General features: G+C 38.6%; 1 protein-coding gene across 1 annotated transcript in view; it reads left to right on the top strand.

Annotated features, from left to right (window-relative positions):
• LOC128700929 (TBC domain-containing protein kinase-like protein) overlaps positions 1-21,293 on the top strand; it is a 63,888-nt gene that overhangs the window by 5,807 nt on the left and 36,788 nt on the right. Inside the window, exons 2-9 of the mRNA XM_053794412.2 lie at positions 1,242-1,475; positions 3,071-3,177; positions 9,065-9,222; positions 9,564-9,719; positions 10,881-10,986; positions 16,793-16,987; positions 17,620-17,720; positions 17,865-18,005. Of these exons, the coding sequence (XP_053650387.2) occupies positions 1,271-1,475; positions 3,071-3,177; positions 9,065-9,222; positions 9,564-9,719; positions 10,881-10,986; positions 16,793-16,987; positions 17,620-17,720; positions 17,865-18,005 (1,169 nt within the window). The 5' untranslated portion in view covers positions 1,242-1,270. The remainder of the gene's footprint in view (positions 1-1,241; positions 1,476-3,070; positions 3,178-9,064; positions 9,223-9,563; positions 9,720-10,880; positions 10,987-16,792; positions 16,988-17,619; positions 17,721-17,864; positions 18,006-21,293) is intronic.

The raw sequence follows: 21,293 nt of genomic DNA, 5'->3' as shown, positions 1-21,293 counted from the left end.
CCTTACTCTTATCTATGTTCACTTTCAACTTTCTACCTTTACACACCCTCCCAAACTCATCCACTAACTAACCTTTGCAACTTTTCTTTAGAATCTCCCATTAGCACAGAATCATCAGCAAAAAGTAACTGTGTCAACTCCCATTTTGTATTTGATTCCCCATAATTTAATCCCACCCCTCTCCCCAACACCCTATCATTTACTTCTTTTATAACCTCATCTACAAATATATTAAGCAACCATGGTGACATTACACAACCCTGTCTAAGACCTACTTTTACCGGGAAGTAATCTCCCTCTCTCCTACACTCCCTAACCTGAGCCTCGCTAACCACATAAAAACTCTTTACAGCATATAGTAACTTACTATATGCTGTTGCACATGTATCTAATTTATCAACTTGTCAGTTCTCTGAACCATTCATATACAATCCTGTCTGACACTGCAACTAGCCTGGTGGCTAAAGCTCCCGCTTCACACACGGAGGGCCCGGGTTCGATTCCCGGCGGGTGGAAACATTCGACACGTTTCCTTACACCTGTTGTCCTGTTCACCTAGCAGCAAATAGGTACCTGGGTGTTAGTCGACTGGTGTGGGTCGCATCCTGGGGGACAAGATTAAGGACCCCAATGGAAATAAGTTAGACAGTCCTCGATGATGCACTGACTTTCTTGGGTTATCCTGGGTGGCTAACCCTCCGGGGTTAAAAATCCGAACGAAATCTTATCTTATCTTATCTTATCTCACTTGCCTAACCCTTGGGCACGACCTACTTCCACATTGGACAAATGTGTTACCACCTACGACTGCTGCACCTCATCATCTGCCTATAGTATATAAGCCACTTCTTCGCACATAGGCTGTATTCTTTTCAAGATTGATGGACTGATTACATTGACTTAAGGCTGAGGGACTGATTACCTCAAACTCCTCCTGTTCTTCACGATTCTTCTTTGTATGGACTGATAAAGCCACTGTGTGGCGAAACGTTTCCTCATTAAAGATATCCAAGTGTTGCATATGTGTCTAATTTATCAGGTTTAAGTAAGTAAGTTTAGTGCTTCTTATTGATTAAAATAAAAAAAAATTAATGAATCTGAAAACTGTAAATCAATATCTAACTAAAAAAAATTCTTTAGATCATTAATTAGGAATCTTATTATACTATAAGAAAATTCTTTCTTAGTAAAATTCTTAGTCTATGTATGGTAATATGTGTGCTTTTTTTTTTTGTCCACAGAGTGCCTGAGTTGTTAGAAAAGTACAAAAATGTACCCAGCCAGTCCAAAGTTGGGTTTGGCACACCTTGGTGCATCCACATTCTTTGCCTCTGCTCACCCAAGTGAGTCTTGTGGCAGCAATGGCTTGCCGCTCACACCGAATTCAATTAGAATCTATGGGCGTGCACAAGCCTTGCACCTCATCAACCATCCCCACTTATGCTCTTATGTGGATATTCACAGGGGAAAACATGGTGAGCATTTTTTTTTTAAATCTAGTAATAAATTGATACTGTATTCTGTAATTAGATATCTATTTGTAATGAAATATTCCAGTGTTTGTCCTTTGAAGCATCCATTAATAAAGCATCAAAAATGTATGGTAGCTATTAGGTCTAAATAGGTGATATATGCTTAATCCTTTGTTCATCAAGGTCTGAGCTAACCTTAATCCTGTTTCCTATTGGTTGAGTTTGAATCTTTGCCAAAACATCATATCCTAGCCAGTGGTCTGTTTGCTTTCACATCAAGTAAATGAATATACATTATAAATGTTGAGGCTTGTGAGGTTTTGGAATAACTTGGAGAAAAATACTTTCCTTGAATTATTAACTCCGAAGAGTTATTAACCACAATTACCTAAGAATGCCAATGTGACATTTTCTCTTGAGGTCCTTTGGTTCTTTAGATAAGGATGTTAGTCACAAAGTCAACTAACTCCTCGGTGCCATAATTCCTTCTTGCTAGGTGAACAGGTGTCATTTGGCTTTACTATATGACTGAGCTCATATATGTATATTTCAAGTTGCTCTGGAGGATTCAGCATTACTAATAATAAACCAAAACACTTGTATAATATAACTACAGATAAAGTTTCTATCAGTTAAATTTTACTTTTTAATTTTTATTATACAATATGTAGTAAGATTAATTTCATCCGTACTGTTTAAGAAGATATGCTTGGTCATACCTACAAATTCAGAGGCTCCCTTATTTGCAAGTTTTTACCTAATGTTTTTAATAATGGGCAACTTGGGTATAGATTTGATTATCCAATGGTTTTCTGGTTTAATGGCTGTGTGTGTCCAAATCTCTCTTTATTCTGGCGAATGTCAGTACAGCCTCTCCTCACTTAGCGACATACTCGTTTACTGACGCCTCGGACTTATGACGGGCTCTTTGACCAGTATTTATACCTAAATAATGTATGTGATGAATGGCTTTGATGGACTGAACACATCGACTCCAGGCTGAGGGACTGATTACCTCCAACTCCTCCTCTCTTTATACCTTCCTGCTTTGTATAAGACTGATGAAGCCACTGTGTGGTGAAACGTTTCTTCAATAAAGATTCTCATATGTTGCATAAGTGTCCTAATTTTTTAAATAATGTATATTAGAGCTGATTTCCTTTATTCTGTTTATTTTAAGTATAAGTATACTACTGTATAAACATTTAAAAATATACATGTACCAGAAATGTTATAAATGGTGCAAAGGTGACATTAAAACAATATCAAAGATGGATGACACAAACCCACTACCATTATAGTATGCTCCTCACTTAGCGACAAATTTGTTTAACATCGTGGTCTTAAATAACAAAAAGGCACAATACCGTGACTGGAACAATACACAAATAACCCGCACATCGTCGTAAGCTTCTCTCTTTTATGTGCAGGTTATTTGTGTATCGTGGTCTTAGGAACGGAACTCTGTCGTTAAGTGAGGAGAGGCTGTACTGTATTATTGTTAGTGATAGCTGTTGCTGTAATAACTACTTTAATTACTTAAATGTGTTACACCTCACTATGCATATTTTCTATCTCTATAAAATGTAATGTTGCAGAGAGAATTATGGTGATACAAGAATATTATCTAATGAACTTACGGACAGCTGTACAGAAGTATCCAGAAATTAGGAGTCACCGGGGTCTTGCTCGAGTAGCTCATCAGGTAAGATGATAGTTTACTCAGGGTGTTTGCATTAACCCCTTGAATGGCTGTCACATAGATCTGCATTATTGATGCAAGGGGTCCCTCACGTAGATTTACATTTTTTGCACAGCTCCCTGTGAGTGGTGTATTCTGGCCTAGATATCAGAGCATGGGTCTGTGCGGTGAGTGTGCACAGTTTTAAAAAATCCTACCCCACGTGATGCATGATGGGAAAAGCAAAGTTTTGACCAAGCTTGTATTTGGTTTAAAATAGTGACTGAGGTGTTTTCTAGGATGGTTTTTATGTCTTTTGTGGCTGTTTTCTGGTATCATTTGATAGAATGGAAGATATACTACTGAAATAAAGAGGAAATAAAGATATTTTTCTGATTTTCCTGAGGATGGGTAAGGCCCCCTTATACCCCTAGTCTGTTTTATGGGTTTTTAACCCTTTCAGGGTCCACAGGCCCTCTCAGAGACTTATTCTCAGGGTCCCCCAAATTTAAAAAAAAAAATTATTTTTTCTTATGAAAAGATAGAGAATATTTTCCCGATCATAACGACACCAAAAGTATGAAATTTGATGGAAAACTTACGGAATTATGCTCTCGCGAAGTTAGCGGTCTCGACCATGTTTACGCATCGGCGATTTTGCCCACTTTGAGCCCTGTTTTCAGCCAATTGCAGTGCACTATTCAACAAAAATCATACCTATTTCGCTAGAACTCCATTTTTTCTATTGAATGAGTACAAGAAACCACCCATTTACCGATTTCAACTATCTGGTCAGAATTTAGCAATTTTGCCAATTTCCCACAAATTTTAAAAGATGCCAATTTCCAAATAGGGTCCAGAATAAACAAGAAAGACATTCCTGGCACTAAAATAACATTTCCTCTGTTCATTAGTCACGTCCCCATGCCCCTTTTACATTCTTTTGCTTTCCATTTTGAATTTTTATTCTCACAAAAAATAGAAGATTTACTGTTATGCAGACTACTGCATTAGTGTAGAAATGGTATAAATAATATCGGTGCACTTGTGAAAGAATATTAGACTCACCAGTTGACCTGTATTGGACGCTTAGCATGATTTGTTTACTTTTGAACTTTGGTAAAAATCGGTCATTTCTGCTACTTTGAGCTCAATTTCAAGATACTTTTCATTGTAAAACCAGTCAAAATCATCTCAATTTCTGTAATATGTCTTCCATTCTATCAAATGAGACCAGGAAAACTAGAATACAACAATAAATACCATACGAAAATACAGTGCAAAGTCGCTGTTTTAATCCAAAAACACGGTCAAAGTTTTTTTTTCTCATTACACACTGTGTGCTGCAGGATTTTTTTATACTGCGTACACTGACCACATAGACCCATTCTTTCATATGTAGGCCTACCAGCTTTCTCTCACTAGATTTGAAGGCGCTAGAATTTATGAGTACTAGTACGTCAAGGATCCTGGCACGTAAGTCGTACTAGTACGGCCAAAACCCTGAAAGGGTTAATAGATCTAATTCAGTTATTGGGATGTTGTAAACCATGACCAGTCATTCCTGGTTATATTTTATTATCCAAGAAAAAGAGTAAATCTTCAATTTTTTTGTGTGTGTATGAATTTGAAGTGGAAGGCAAGTAGATAGGCATGGTGATGTGATTAATGAACAGAATAAATGTTGTTTTAGTGTCTGGTATGGCTACATTGTTTATTTTGGGCTCTATTTTTAAAGTGAAATTTTTTTATTTTGTGTAAAATTGGCCAAATAACCTACTTCTCTGCATTTGAATGGGTAGTTTCTGGTTCTCAATTGGTGGAACAGAAGGCATACTAGTGAAATAGCTAAGAATTTGGTTCTGTGGAACAATGGAGTTGGATTAAAATATTTGACAAAACAACTATATAACTTAGTGAAAAAAATTGTTTGGTCTCAAATACGGTGTCAGCACAATATTTGAAACATTTTATTGACAAAGCTTTGAGTGATCGAAGATTCTCATGCTTGGGCAGCACACAAAGTGAGCCAAGATTCTTATGCTTGGATACCATACAAAGTGAGCCAAGATTCTTATGCTTGGGCAGCACACAAAGTGATCCAAGATTCTTATGCTTGGATACCACACAAAGTGATCCAAGATTCTTATACTTGGATACCACACAAAGTGATCCAAGATTCTTATGCTTGGATACCACACAAAGTGATCCAAGATTCTTATGCTTGGATACCACATAAAGTGATCCAAGATTCTTATGCTTGGATACCACACAAAGTGATCCAAGATTCTCATGCTTGGATACCACACAAAGTGATCCAAGATTCTCATGCTTGGATGCCACACAAAGTGATCCAAGATTCTTATGCTTGGATGCCACACAAAGTGATCCAAGATTCTCATGCCTGGATACCACAAAGTGATCCAAGATTCTCATGCTTGGATACCACACAGTGATCCAAGATTTTCATGCTTGGATACCACACAAAGTGATCCAAGATTCTCATGTTGGGATACCACACAGTGATCCACTGACTGCAGCACAATACTCAACATATTTCTAGATCCCAATATAAACAAATCTTGACCTGAAAGAACCTCAGGAAAGAGCTCAGCATCTCAAGAACTCAGAGAATGCAACTAGTTTGCTAGTAGCATCGAGTCTAATGAAGAAAGCCAAGATGTGATGTAACAGGGATTGATGAACTTGACTAGTTTGATTTTGATAAATGTCACCAAGAGGTTGTAGCCAACCTTTTTCAACAACACCACATTGCAAACTCAGGATCATTTTTCAGATCACAGAAAGCAGAATTCATCAGTAAATATGCTGATATTCATGTTATAAGAAAATATAACAGTATACGTATGTTGAAAGTAGGTACTAGTAGGTTGGTAGACAGCAACCGCCCAGGGAGATACTACTGTACTGCCAGATGAGTGTAAAATGGAAGCCTGTATTTGTTTTACATGATGGTAGGATTGCTGGTGTCTTTTTTGTCTCATAAACATGCAAGATTTTAGTACGTCTTGCTACTTCTACTTACACTTAGGTCACACTACACATACATGTACAAGCACATATATACACACCCCTCTGGGTTTTCTTCTATTTTCTTTCTGGTTCTTATTCTTGTTTATTTCCTCTTATCTCCATGGGGAAGTGGAACAGAATTCTTCCTCCGTAAGCCATGCGTGTTGTAAGAGGCGACTAAAATGCCGGGAGCAAGGGGCTAGTAACCTCTTCTCCTGTATATATTACTAAATGTAAAAGGAGAAACTTTCGTTTTTCCTTTTGGGCCACCCCGCCTTGGTGGGATACAGCCGGTGTGTTGAAAGAAAGAAAGAAGTTCTTGTTCTTATTACTTTTCCTTTCACATCCATGGGGAAGTGGAATAAGAATCTTTCCTCCGTAAGCCATTTGTATTGTAAAAGTCAACTAAAATGCCAGGAGCAATGGGATAGTAACCCCTTTTCCCGTATAACCTACTAAAAAGAGAAAGAAAAAACCATCAAAGTGGGATGTATGAACATGTGTGGTTGTAGTGCGAATGATAAGGAGATGATTGTGGATGTTATGAATGAAAAGAAGCTGGATGTCCTGGCTCTAAGTGAAACAAAGCGTGAAACAAAGTGTGTAGGACAGTTTCAGTGGGGAGAAATACATGGGATTAGGTCAGGGGTTTCTAATAGAGTTAAAGCTAAGGAAGAAGTAGCAATAGTGTTGAAGGATAAGTTATGGCAGGAAAAGAAGGACTATAAATGTATAAATTCAAAGATTATGTGGATTAAAATAAGGTTTGGAGGTGAAAAGTGGGTTATAGTAAGCTTTTGTGCACCTGGAGAAGAGAGAAATGTAAAGGAGAGAGAGAAATTTTGGGAAATGTTGGGTGAGTGCATGGGGAGTTTTGAACCAAGTGAGAGAGTACAGTGGACCCTCGACCAACGATATTAATCCGTTCCTGAGAGCTCATCGTTAATCGAAATTATCATTAGTCGAGTTAATTTTCCACATAAGAAATAATGGAAATCAAATTAATCCGTGCAAGACACCCAAAAGTATTGAAAAAAAAAATTTACCACATGAAATATTAATTTTAATACACACGAACTGAAGAAGACATGTACAATTACATGACACTTACCTTTATTGAAGATCTGGTGATGATTGATGGGATGGGAGGAGGGGAGAGTGTGGATGGTGTTAGTGTTTAGAAGGGGAATCCCCTTCCATTAGGACTTGAGGTGTCAAGTCCTTTTTCCGGGGTTACTTCCCTTCTTCTTTTAATGCCACTAGGACCAGCTTGAGAGTCACTGGACCTCTGTGGCTGTTTTCTTGGCCACAATAGTAGCGATGGTTGATTGGGGTTTTGTGTACAACCTGGCCAGCTCAGAGACACACACACTCCACTTTCATACTTAGCAATAATCTCTTTCTTCATATCCATAGTAATTCTCACCCTTTTTGCTGTAGGGTTGGCACTAGAAGCTTTCTTGGGGCCCATGGTGACTTATTTTGCAGGTGCAATCACTAAAAACGCTGTGATAATATGAAATGTTCCGATTGTATGTTTGGATGGGACCGCGGTGGCTGGCTGGCTTGTAAACACTGGCCACAAGTGGACGCGTCTCGAACAGAACAAATCGTGTTGGTTGAATTTTTTAGTGCTAGTCGAGGCAAAATTTTTACGTTAAAATGTATCGCTAGTCGGATTTAACGTTAGACGATGCCATCGTTGGTTGAGGGTCCACTGTACTTGTGGTTGGGGATCTCAATACTGAAGTGGGTAAAAATGTTGTAGAGGGAGTAGTAGCTAAATTTGGGTGCCAGGGGTAAATGAAAATGGGGAGCCTTAATTGAACTGTGCGTAGAAAGAGGTTTGGGAATAAGTAATACACATTTTATGAAAAAGAAGATAAATAAGTATACAAGATATCATATAGCATGTAATGAAAGTAGTTTGTTAGATGATGTATTGGTGGATAAAAGGTTGATGGGTAGGCTTCAGGATGTACATGTTTATAGAGGGGCAATGAATATATTGGATCATTATCTAGTGGTAGCTACAGTTAGAGTAAAAGGTAGATGGGACAAAAGGAAAATGGCAACAGTAAATAAGAGAGAAGTGAAAGTTTATAAACTAAGGGAGGAGGAAGTTAGAGTGAGATATAAGCAGCTTCTGGCAGAAAGGTGGGCTAGTACAGTATGGGTAGTGGAGGGACTGAAGAGGAATGGGATAGTTTTAAAAATGCAGTATTAGAATGTGGGGCAGAAGTTTGTGGCTATAGAGGGTGGGTACAGGAGGAAGGAGTGATTGGTGGAATGATGGGGTAAAGGGTGCAATAAGAGAAAAAGGTAGCTTATGAGAGGTTTTTACAAAGCAGAAGTGATATAAGAAGGGCAGAGTATATATGGAGAGTGAAAGAAAGGTGAAGAGAGTGCAGTTGATAGTGGGAGAGGCACTGTCAAGAAATTTTGCTGAGAATGAGAAAAATTTTTGGACTTATGTCCTGGAAATGGGAAGTACAATGCCTGCACTTTAAAGGAGGGGTTTAGGATATTGGCAATCTTGAGGGACGTCTAAACTGTTGTATCTGAGTGCCTCTGCAAAGGCATTGATTATATATGACTGAGGGTGAAAGTGTTGCATGATGATGAAAGTTTTTTCTTTCTTTTTGGGTCACCCTGCCTCGGTGGGAAGCGGCCAGTATGTTGAAAAAAAAAGAGAAAATATCAAAAGTCCTTGTTTATTCATCAGTACTATATACCATCAATATTATGATTACTGTGGAATTAATGTATTAAGAATGCCAGATTATTGATGTCCTGTATGTAATAGCAGCATTATCTCAGATGCTCTACTTACTTAATGTTTATGATTGCATATTAATATGATATCTTTATCTTTCAGGTGATTCAAGGACTTGTGTACCTTAACAATTTTGGAACTGTCAACTGTAATTTAAGTCCAGATAACATCTTGATTGATCCATGTGGTCAAGCCAAGTTATATAATTATGGTCTATTTTATATGACAGAAGCTGGTACTGCAGTTTCCTTCCCTCTTGGGTTAGTTTACTAAGATTTGTGGTATTCTTAAAGTAATCTTTCATTGTAAACCTCAGTATTTCTACATGTGGAGGATATATGAAAGGCAAACCTTTCTCTCTCTACTGATACATCCTGGTGAATTTCACAAAGAAGTATCAGTAGAGAGAGGGGCAGCCATTTACTTTTTCCACAGTAGAGAAACCAGGGGCTGTTGGGGTATCTTGTTGTTTATCACATTATTTATTACATAATTTTGTTATATGCATGAAAATTTTAGACTAGTAAGATTAAATCAATAATTCTGATTTTCCATGAACTAATTTGCTTTAGTTCTTTCTTTACACTGTTTCCATCCTTAGGAGCATTCAGTATACAGCACCAGAGATCCTGCTGCAGGGATGGAACCAGGAAGGAGGAACTGGTGGGGCTACAGTAACTGGTAATCCAGCATGGGATGTTTGGTCTCTTGGCATAATCATGGCTGAGATGATAATGGGATGCTCACTTTTCACTAGGTAAGTAGTTATAGTAGTAGTAGTAGTAGTAATAATAATAATAATAAAAATTCCAAGAAGATACATTAGTGTTACAAACATAAGTTAACAGTATTTATTTCTTACTTGAAAAAGCCCATAGTTATGTACTGCATATTGGGCAGACTTAAATGAGGAATAATACACTACTGTACCAATAATAGAAGATAAGAGCAGTTTCTTAGGACAGAAGAGGGATTTAAAAGGGAAAACATGAAAGAAATTGCATATTTTTTTAACATACCAGTCATCTCTCGCCGAAATAGGATGATCAGAAATAAAAGAAACATTTTCACCATCACTCACTCCATCACTGTCTTGCCAGAGGCATGCTGACATTACAGCTAAGGTGCTACAGATGTTTTCCCTTCTTTAAATTTGTCTTTTGCTTCCAAGAAAGTTCTCTTCTTGCATCTCTGTTGTGTGTATGCATTGTGTGTATAGTGTACAATACCTTTTGGTGTAAACTCTCCTGTAGGCTTTCTGGTATTGCCTATTTTCACTGAGAAAACCTCCTTAAATTATTCATTCAATGTTTTGCAGACTTCCTTGTCATGCTTCATAAGGTCTCCTCCTCTCTTTCTCCTGATGTGGCTGTGAAGCAGTTTTGATTCATATTTAGCCTTGGTTGCTGTGTCATTCTAAAATTGTCACTCAAACTCACTCCTCATCCTTGCACATTCATTTCTTGCTAATCTGCTCATCTTTATTCTTGTCTCTCCCTGTTTCTCTATAGTTCTGTCATGCTCTTTTGCCATTCTTTTTTGCCTCTCTACATCTCTGGTTGATCCATGAGCTCTCACTGTGTCATTTTCCCTTCTGGGTATGCAGTTCTCTTCTGCCTCTTGGCACTTTCCAACTTGGTACTTCATCATCTCGTCACTGACTCTCTTCCTGATTCCTTTTCTTACTGCACTGTGTGTGTGTATGAGTGACATTTTACTGGTAATTTTTGAACAGAATTAATCACACATGTGAAAATGTCTTTCTGGTATTTTCATTTATCTTTTATTCACTTTTTATGTTGACTAATTTTGCTGAATCCTTCATTACTTATAGTACATATTTTTTTCCAATAAATTTTTTGTGTCTTATGAATGAAGCTACATTAGCACAATTTTAAGCTTTCTTATTTATTTCCAGGTGTGAAAATGTAAAACAATTAGTGTCTGAAGTGTTAAGACTATCTATGGCAAGTGATCCACTCCTCTACTTGGCACAAACTCATGATACTGTTGCAAAGATTGATGTAAGTTCATAGAAGATTTGAATATGAGAACTGCAAGGTCTAAAGCATACAGTCAATGATATGAAATAATTCAGTATTCTGGAATGTAATAGCTGTTTGTTTCAAACAAATGTCCTGTGTGTTAAAAATAAATAAATGTATATGTATATATATAGGTGAAGGTAGTAGGTTGGTAGACAGCAACCGCCCAGGGAGGTACTACCGTCCTGCCAAGTGAGTGTAAAACGAAAGCCTGTAATTGTTTTACATGATGGTAGGATTGCTGGTGTCCTTTTTTCTGTCTCATGAACATGCAAGATTTCAGGTACGTCTTGCTACTTCTACTTACACTTAGGTCACACTACACATACATGTACAAGCACATATATACACACCCCTCTGGGTTTTCTTCTATTTTCTTTCTAGTTCTTATTCTTGTTTATTTCCTCTTATCTCCATGGGGAAGTGGAACAGAATTCTTCCTCCGTAAGCCATGCGTGTTGTAAGAGGCGACTAAAATGCCGGGAGCAAGGGGCTAGTAACCTCTTCTCCTGTATATATTACTAAATGTAAAAGGAGAAACTTTCGTTTTTCCTTTTGGGCCACCCTGCCTCGGTGGGATACGGCCGGTGTGTTGAAAGAAAGAAGTATATATATAGGTGAAGGTAGTAGGTTGGTAGACAGCAACCGCCCAGGGAGGTACAACCGTCCTGCCAAGTGAGTGTAAAACGAAAGCCTGTAATTGTTTTACATGATTGTAGGATTGCTGGTGTCTTTTGTCTGTCTCATAAATATGCAAGATTACAGGTATGTCTTGCTACTTCTACTTACACTTAGGTCACACTACACATACATGTACAAGCATATATATACGCACCCCTCTGGGTTTTCTTCTATTTTCTTTCTAATTCTTGTTCTTGTTTATTTCCTCTTATCTCCATGGGGAAGTGGAACAGAATTCTTCCTCTGTAAGCCATGCATGTCGTAAGAGGCGACTAAAATGCCGGGAGCAAGGGGCTAGTAACCCCTTCTCCTGTATATATTACTAAATTTAAAAGGAGAAACTTTAGTTTTTTCTTTTGGGCCACCCCACCTCGGTGGGATACGGCTGGTATGTTGAAAGAAGAAGTATATATATAGGTGAAGGTAGTAGGTTGGTAGACAGCAACCGCCCAGGGAGGTACTACCGTCCTGCCAAGTGAGTGTAAAACGAAAGCCTGTAATTGTTTTACATGATGGTAGGATTGCTGGTGTCCTTTTTTCTGTCTCATGAACATGCAAGATTTCAGGTACGTCTTGCTGCTACTACTTACACTTAGGTCACACTGCACATGCATGTACAAGCATATATACACACACCCCTCTGGGTTTTCTTCTATTTTCTTTCTAGTTCTTATTCTTGTTTATTTCCTCTTATCTCCATGGGGAAGTGGAACAGAATTCTTCCTCCGTAAGCCATGCATGTTGTAAGAGGCGACTAAAATGCTGGAAGCAAGGGGCTAGTAACCCCTTCTCCTGTATAAATTACTAAATTTAAAAAGAGAAACTTTTGTTTTTCTTTTTGGGCCACCCTGCCTCAGTGGGATACGGCCGGTTTGTTGAAAGAAGAAGAAAGTATATATATAGGTGAAGGTAGTAGGTTGGTAGACAGCAACCGCCCAGGGAGGTACTACTGTCCTGCCAAGTGAGTGTTAAACGAAAGCCTGTAATTGTTTTACATGATGGTAGGATTGCTGGTGTCTTTTGTCAGTCTCATAAATATGCAAGATTACAGGTATGTCTTGCTACTTCTACTTACACTTAGGTCACACTACACATACATGTACAAGCACATATATACACACTCCTCTGGGTTTTCTTCTATTTTCTTTCTAGTTCTTATTCTTGTTTATTTCCTCTTATCTCCATGGGAGAGTGGAACAGAATTCTTCCTCTGTAAGCCATGCGTGTTGTAAGAGGCGACTAAAATGCCGGGAGAAAGGGGCTAGTAACCCCTTCTCCCGTATAAATTACTAAATTTAAGAGAAACTTTCGTTTTTCTTTTTGGGCCACCCTGCCTTGGTGGGATACGGCCGGTGTGTTGAAAGAAGTATATATATAGATAAAGGTAGTAGGTTGGTAGACAGCAGCCACCCAGGGAGGTACTACTGTCCTGCCAAGTGAGTGTTAAACGAAAGCCTGTAATTGTTTTACATGATGGTAGGATTGCTGGTGTCCTTTTGTCCGTCTCATAAATATGCAAGATTACAGGTACGTCTTGCTACTTCTACTTACACTTAGGTCACACTACACATACGTGTACAAGCATATATATACACACCCCTCTGGGTTTTCTGCTATTTTCTCTCTAGTTCTTGTTTTTGTTTATTTCCTCTTATGTCTAAGGGGAAATGGAACAGAATTCTTCCTCCGTAAGCCATGCATGTTGTAAGAGGCGACTGAAATGCCGGGAGCAAGGGGCTAGTAACCCCTTTTCCAGTATATATTACTAAATGTAAAAGGAGAAACTTTCGTTTCTCCTTTTACTTTCGTTTCTCCTTTTGGGCCACCCCGCCTCGGTGGGATACGGCTGGTGTGTTGAAAGAAAGAAGAAAGTACTATATATGTAGGTAAGGGGAACAAAAGAGAGTGTAAAAATTATAGGGGAATAAACCTGCTGAATATACCAGGTAAAGTGTATGGTAGGGTTATTATTGAAAGAATTGGAGGTAAGATGGAAAACAAGACTGCAGATGAACAAGGAGGCTTTAGAATGGGTAGGGGATGTGTAGACCAAGTGTTTACATTGAAACATATAAGTAAACAGTATTTAGATAAAGGTACAGAGGTGGTCATTGCTTTTAATGATTTAGAAAATGCTTATGATAGGATGGATAAGGGAGCATTGTGGCCGATGTTGCAGGTGTATGGAATAGGTTGTAAGTTACTAAATGCTGTAGAGGGTTTATGAGGATAGTGAGGCTCAGGTTAGGGTGTGTAGGAAAAAGGGAGATTATTTCGCAGTAAAAGTAGGTCTTAGACAAGGATGTGTAATGTCACCATGGTTGTTTAACATATTTATAGATGGGGTTATAAAAGAAGTAAAAGCTAGGGTGTTGGGGGGGCGGTAAGATTAAATTATGCGGATTCAAATACAAATTGGGAGTTGACACAGTTGCTTTTTTTGCTGATGACACTGCTTTTGGGAAATTTTAAAGAGAAGTTACAAAGGTTAGTGGGAAAATTCATGGAATCAATAATTGCCGAAGCAGTTCGTAGCCATCTTGACAGGCACAGATTGATTAATGATTCTCAACACGGTTTTACAAAGGGGCGTTCCTGTCTTACGAATTTACTAACTTTTTTCACTAAGGTGTTTGAGGAGGTAGATCATGGTAATGAATATGGTATTGTGTATATAGACTTCAGTAAGGATTTCAATAGAGTTCCACACCAGAGGCTATTGAGGAAACTTAGGGCACACAGAATAGGAGAAATTTTTTCCTGGGTAGAGGCATGGCTGACAAATAGACAGCAGAGAGTTTGCATAAATGGGGAGAAATCAGAATGGGGGCACGTCACAAGCGGTGTTCCTCAGGGGTCAGTGTTGGGCCCGTTGTTGTTCGCAATTTACATAAACGACATAGATGAGGGAATAAATAGCGACATAAGCAAATTTGATGATGACACCAAAATAAGCCATCCAATTCATTCTAATGAGGACAGAGCACTCCAGGATGATTTGAATAGACTGACGCAATGGTCGGAGAAGTGGCAGATGCAGTTTAATATTAACAAATGCAAAGTTCTAAATGTTTGACAGTTAAATAACCATGCCACATATAAACTAAATAATGTAGATCTTAATACTACCGATTGCGAAAAGGATTTAGGAGTTCTGGTTAGCAGTAACCTAAAACCAAGACAACAGTGCATTAGTGTTCGCAGTAAAGCTAACAGAATTCTTGGCTTCATATCTAGAAGTATAAATAATAGAAGTCCTCTGGTTGTTCTTCAACTCTATATATCCTTGGTTAGGCCTCATTTAGACTATGCTGCTCAGTTCTGGTCACCGTATTACAGAATGGATATAAATGCTCTGGAAAACGTGCAAAGGAGGATGACAAATATGATCCCGTATATCAGAAATCTTCCCTATGAGGATAGACTGAAGGCCCTGAATCTGCACTCTCTCGAAAGACGTAGAATTAGGGGGGGATATGATCGAGGTGTATAAATGGAAAACAGGAATAAATAAAGGGGATGTAAATAGTGTGCTGAAAATTTCCAGCCAAGGCAGGACACGCAGCAATGGTTTCAAGTTGGAAAAATTCAGATTCAGGAAGGATATAGGAAAGCACTGGTTTGGTAATAGAGTTGTGGATGAGTGGAACAAGCTCCCGAGTACAGTTATTGAGGCTAAAATGTTGTGTAGTTTTAAAAATAGGTTAGATAAATACATGAGTGGGTGAGGGTGGGTGTGAGTTGGACCTGAATAGCTTGTGCTGCTGGGTCTGGTGCAGTGCTCCATCCTTGAGTGGGGATGACCAGACTGGGTGGGTCATTGGGATAATCCAGGGGGGGTGGGTCATTGGTCTAATCCAGGGGGGGGGGACATGGACCTGCTCCGCATAGGTCAGTAGGCCTGTTGCAGTGTTCCTTCTTTCTTATGTTCTTATGAGTTTGGGAGGGAGTGTAAAGGAAGAAAGTGAAAGTGAGCATAGATAAAAATAAGGTGATGAGGATATCAAATGATTTAGATAAAGAAAAATTTGATATCAGATTGGAGGGAGGGAATATGGAAGAAATGAATGTGTTCAGATATTTGGGAGTAGACTTGTCAGCAGATGGGTTTATGAAAGATGAGGTAAACCATAGATTTGATGAAGAAAAAAAGGTGGGTTCTGCATTGAAGTATCTGTGGAGACAAAGAACGTTATCCATTGAGGCAAAGAAGGAAATGTACGAAAGTACTGTATAGTGGTACCAACACACTTATATGGGTGTGAAGCATGGTTTATGAATGCTGCAGTGAGGAGGAGGCTGGAGGCAGTGGAGATGTCGTGTCTAAGGGCAATGTGTGGTGTAAATATGTTGCAGAGAATTCATAGTGTGGAAATTAGAAGGTGTGGAGTTACTAAAAGTATTATTCAGAGGGCTGAAGAGGGGTTATTGAGGTGGTTTGGTCATTTAGAGAGGGTGGAGCAAAATAGGTTGACTTGGAGGGTGTATAAATCTGTAGTGGAGGGAAGGAGGGGTGTTGGGGTTGTCCTAGGAAAGGATGGAGGGAGGGGGTGAAAGACATTTCATGTGCAAGGGACCTGGACATGTAGCAGGCATGTATGAGCGTGTTAGCTAGGGGTGAATGGAGACGAATGGTTTTTGGGACCTGGCAAGCTACTGGAGTGTGAGCAGGGTAATATTTCATGAAGGGATTCAGGAAAACTGGTTAGCCGGACTTGAGTCCTGGAGGTGGGAAGTGCAATACTATCACTTTAAAGGAGGGGTTTGGGATATTGGCTGTTTGGAGTGACATCTGAACTCTCATATCTGGGCACCTCTGCAAAGACAGTGATTTTGTGTGAATGATGGCAAAAGTGTTGAATGATAGTGAAAGTGCTTTTTTCTTTCTTTGGGTCTCCCTGCCTCAGTGGGAGATGGCCGATGTGTTAAAATAAAATGTACACATGACTTAACATACACAGAAATGTATATACATAACATACAAACACATACATACATGACATAACATACATACAAATATATACATAAGAAACATACCTATATACATACAGTCATACTATATTCATACAGACCTAGTAAATAATGCTTTTGTTTTACAATGCAGGCCTTATCTGATGAAATGAGAACCTTCCTACGCCTCTGCCTGACAGTAGACTCAGAAGATCGACCAGTACCCCGCAATCTTCTGTCTCACTCACTTTTCCGGCCCTTTGTTATTTCAGCCTCTCTCATACCTGTTCCCCCTCATTTCCCAGTTATTGAGCCCTCGCTCTGCTTAGTAGATTTTGCACACTACAAGGTATGTCAAGTATTTTTATTTTTGTCATTTGTTATTTATAGTGCATTTGTTCTGTGTTAAATGAATAAAACTTGACAGGAAGGGATCATATTTTTTTGGCACGCGATTGATTTTGATCGATGTTCTGTGAGCAGAGAGACAAGCCAGTATCAGATAATAAAATACAGTGTTAAAATTCTTTATGTAAATTGTGGTATACAGATCTTAATATAGAAGTTCACAAAGTTTTCAGAAAGGTGAGTACAGTGGTACCTCGAGTTTCGAACAGCTCCTAACTCGAACAATTATGTAAGTGTATTTTTGTAAGTGCTTTTGTAATTGTATTTTTGGGGGGTCTGAAATGGACTAATCTACTTTACATTATTTCTTATGGGAACAAATTCGTTTGGTATCAGCACTCAAACAGCCTTCTGGTACGGATTAAGTTCATAACTCGAGGTACCACTGTAGTAGTAGTAGTAGTAGTAGTGCTGTATAAATTTTTGACTTAAATGAAATATTGCTTCTCTTTATTCAATAAATTGTTTTGAATGAGTTAAGTTAGGTTAATGATGTTATTTTTAAAGGAAACTGTTTTATCATATAATTATTAAATGCTAGGTAATAGAGTTTTTGTCATTATTTACTTATAGGCCAAGTTAGGAGCGATGGAACATGAGGGAGATTTACTTAAAGATTATCCACTAACGCTTGACAATGACTTTCTTCAAGAAGGTGAAAGACCTGAACTTAGGTAATGATTTAAATTATGCATTGGAATTCTGCTGACAAATTTTGACATGATACATTAATGCTTTATGCAGTACTGATTGTAACATTACTTATTAGAACAAGCAGTACAAAATTTAATAATTAAAAGTCCTGTCCTTATTTACAGAGGGGGCAAGAGAGACAAGTTGAGTGAGCGTCCTTTGAGGGAAGTGTACCATCTATGGCAGTTGGCCGGGGGTAATGTAGAACAAGAACTCAAGAAGCAGAAACTTGTTCGAATCAAACCAGCCATACTTACACTCCCCAGGTGATTTTTATTACAGTGCTACATTGTAAAACAAGCTTTTACCTCATATACAGGATATACTGTATATGATTAAAATTTTTTTTTTTTCAACACACTAGCTCTGTCTCACTGAGGCAGGGTGGCCTAAAAAAGAAAGAAACACTTTCACTATCATTCACACACAATCACTTGTCTTTGCAGAGGTGCCTAGATATGACTGTTTAGATGTACAGTATAAATGTGGAGCGGATATATACAGTGGTACCTCGGGATATGAATTTAATGTGTTCCAGAAGGCTGCTCCAGTGCTGTTACAGAATGAATTTGTTCCCATAAGGAATAATGTAAATTAGATTAATCCATTTCAGACCCTCAAAAATACACTTACAAAAGCACTTACATAAATACACTTACATAATTGTTTGAGTTTTGAGCTGTTCATATCCTGAGGTACCACTGTATTATCTTTAAGTATACCTGTTATTGGTTCTTTGGATTATCTTTCCCATAGCTAGATCTCAGACCAGTCCTAAAAACTGTTAACCCTTTCACTATCTGTCATGTAGATATGTGTTACTGAGGCCAAGGTCCCTCATGTAGATCTTCATCTTGAGCTCAGCTTACTCAGATAAGCTGTGAGTGGTAAATTTTTGCATAGTTATGAGAGAATGGGTCTGTGTGGTGAGTGTGCACTGTATAAAAAAAATCCTGCCTCAGGCAGTACATGATGGGAAAAGAAAAACTCTTGACATTTGTATCTGGATTAAAGATAGGATGGTTTTATTGTTGGTTTCTTGTATCATTTGATATGATGGAAGACATTACTAATGAAATAGAGATGATTTTGGGTAGTTGCAGGACTGGAAGTAGCTTGAAATTGGCCTCAGAGTAGCTGAAATGTTCTCTCAGCTGATGTTCTTCCCTGAGCACTCCTCCACTCCCCACTGTTTCTTTCACCTCTGTTGTAGACTGTTAAGCAACCTTCACAGGTTTAGTGCTCTCCATTATTTTAATAATGGAACCCCCATTTATCAGAAATCTGTAATTGTATGGTTGTTTTCTAGTGAAAAAATCAGTGTGGTGCAGGAGGGAGGCTTGAGTAAGGTAAATTGATATATTAGCCCCATATCATAAGTGAGGTAAGAATAGGTGAGAGAGAAGTACAGTTTACCTGGAGTTTACCTGGAGAGAGTTTCGGGGGTCAACGCCCCCGCGGCCCGGTCTGTGACCAGGCCTCCTGGTGGATCAGCCCCTGATCAACCAGGCTGTTGCTGCTGGCTGCACGCAAACCAACGTACGAGCCACAGCCCGGCTGATCAGGAACTGACTTTAGGTGCTTGTCCAACGCCAGCTTGAAGACTGCCAGGGGTCTGTTGGTAATCCCCCTTATGTGTGCTGGGAGGCAGTTGAACAGTCTCGGGCCCCTGACACTTATTGTATGGTCTCTTAACGTGCTAGTGACACCCCTGCTTTTCATTGGGGGGATGGTGCATCGTCTGCCAAGTCTTTCTTCAGGAACAAAGTAATGTATTTTTGAAACAATGCCCAATGTTTTAGAAATTTTCTTAGATATGTACCAGATGTGAACATCGAATTTTAGTTTGCTATCAATGTTTATACCTAAGAACTTTTGCTCATGTTGTTTTTCATTGTGTATACTATTTACCATTATATTCAATTGAATATTTTTTTCTTTATTTCCAAATACTGTGTTAAAAGACTTTTTAATATTGAGTGTGAGTTTGATGGTTGTCCGCCAAGCACATGTCATTCTAGGTTCATCATTAACTGTGTTGTTGAGGACAACCAAGTCTAGATTTCGGATGAGAAAAGATGTCATCTGCAAACAGAACTGGTTTAAGTTCCTGGGAGGCATTAAGTAGGTCATTGATGTAGATAAGGAAAAATAGGGAGCCTAGGATGTTGCCCTAAGGCATCCCTATATTAACAGGTTGTGTTGATGAAGTTTGTCATTAATGGTCACATGTTAAGTGTCTGTCAGTAGAGTAGAACTTTTATGTATGTGAGAGCATGGCCTCTGATTCTGAAATGGTCTAGTTTAAGCTGTGAAACATTATAATTTACTGTTTCAGAAGCTTTTCTTTTATCAGTAAAAATGCCCATTTCATATTCATTATTTTCTAGTGATGAATAGATTGAGTCAGGCATTTTTATTATTGTACATGAATGGTATACTGTACTGACAAGATGCACATGTGTCTAATTTTCATTTTTTATTATTGCATCATTTATACTTTTTTTCCATCCAGAAATGAAACTAGCAAGTATTAAGAATATTTTGTTTAGTTATGAATACATTTATTTCTTTGTGTAGTATTGTTTTTGAGATTTTTTTTATTACTGGCAAGTTAGAAAACAGACTGTAATTTTTTTTTTTTAACAAGTTGGCCATCTCCCACTGAGGCAGGGTGACCCAAAAAGAAAGAAAATCCCCCAAAAAGAAAATACTTTCATCATCATTCAACACTTTCACCTCACTCACACATAATCACTGTCTTTGCAGAAGTGCCCAGATACAAGAGTTTAGAAGCATATATAAAGATATATAACATAACCCTCCAAACTGCCAATATCCCAAACCCCTCCTTTAAAGTGCAGGCATTGTATTTCCCGTTTCCAGTACTCAAGTCTGGCTATATAAAAATAAACGGTTTCCCTGAATTCCTTCAATAAATATTACCCTGGTCGCACTCCAACAGCTCGTCAGGTCCCAAAAACTATTTGTCTCCATTCACTCCTATCTAACACACTCACACATGCTTGCTGGAAGTCCAAGCCCCTCGCCCACAAAACTTCCTTTACCCCCTCCCTTCAGCCTTTTCTAGGACGACCCCCACCCCACCTTCCTTCCCCTACAGATTTATATGCTCTCCAAGCCATTCTACTTTGATCCATTCTCTCTAAATGAGCAAACTACCTCAACAACCTCTCTTTAGCCCTGTGACTAATAACTCCTCCTAATTTCCACACTCCAAATTCTCAGCATAATTCACCACACATTGCCTTTAGACAAAACATCTCTACTGCCTATAGCCGCCTCCTCGCTACAGCATTTGCAGCCCAAGCTTCACACCCATGTAAGAGTGTTGATACCACTCTACTACTTTCGTACATTCCCTTCTTTGCCTCCACTGATAACGTTTTTTGTCTCCACAGATACCTCAACGCACCACTCACCTTTTTTCCTTCATCAATTCTATGGTTAACCTCATCCTTCATAAACCCATCCGCTGACAAGTCAACTCCCAAATATCTGAAAACATTCACTTCTTCGATACTCCCTATCTC

The sequence above is a fragment of the Cherax quadricarinatus genome, chromosome 20, assembly GCF_038502225.1.
Source record: "Cherax quadricarinatus isolate ZL_2023a chromosome 20, ASM3850222v1, whole genome shotgun sequence".
In the NCBI taxonomy this organism is placed as follows: domain Eukaryota; kingdom Metazoa; phylum Arthropoda; class Malacostraca; order Decapoda; family Parastacidae; genus Cherax; species Cherax quadricarinatus.
Note: the sequence above shows the minus strand (reverse complement) of the source record. Positions and strands in the feature narration are given on the sequence as shown.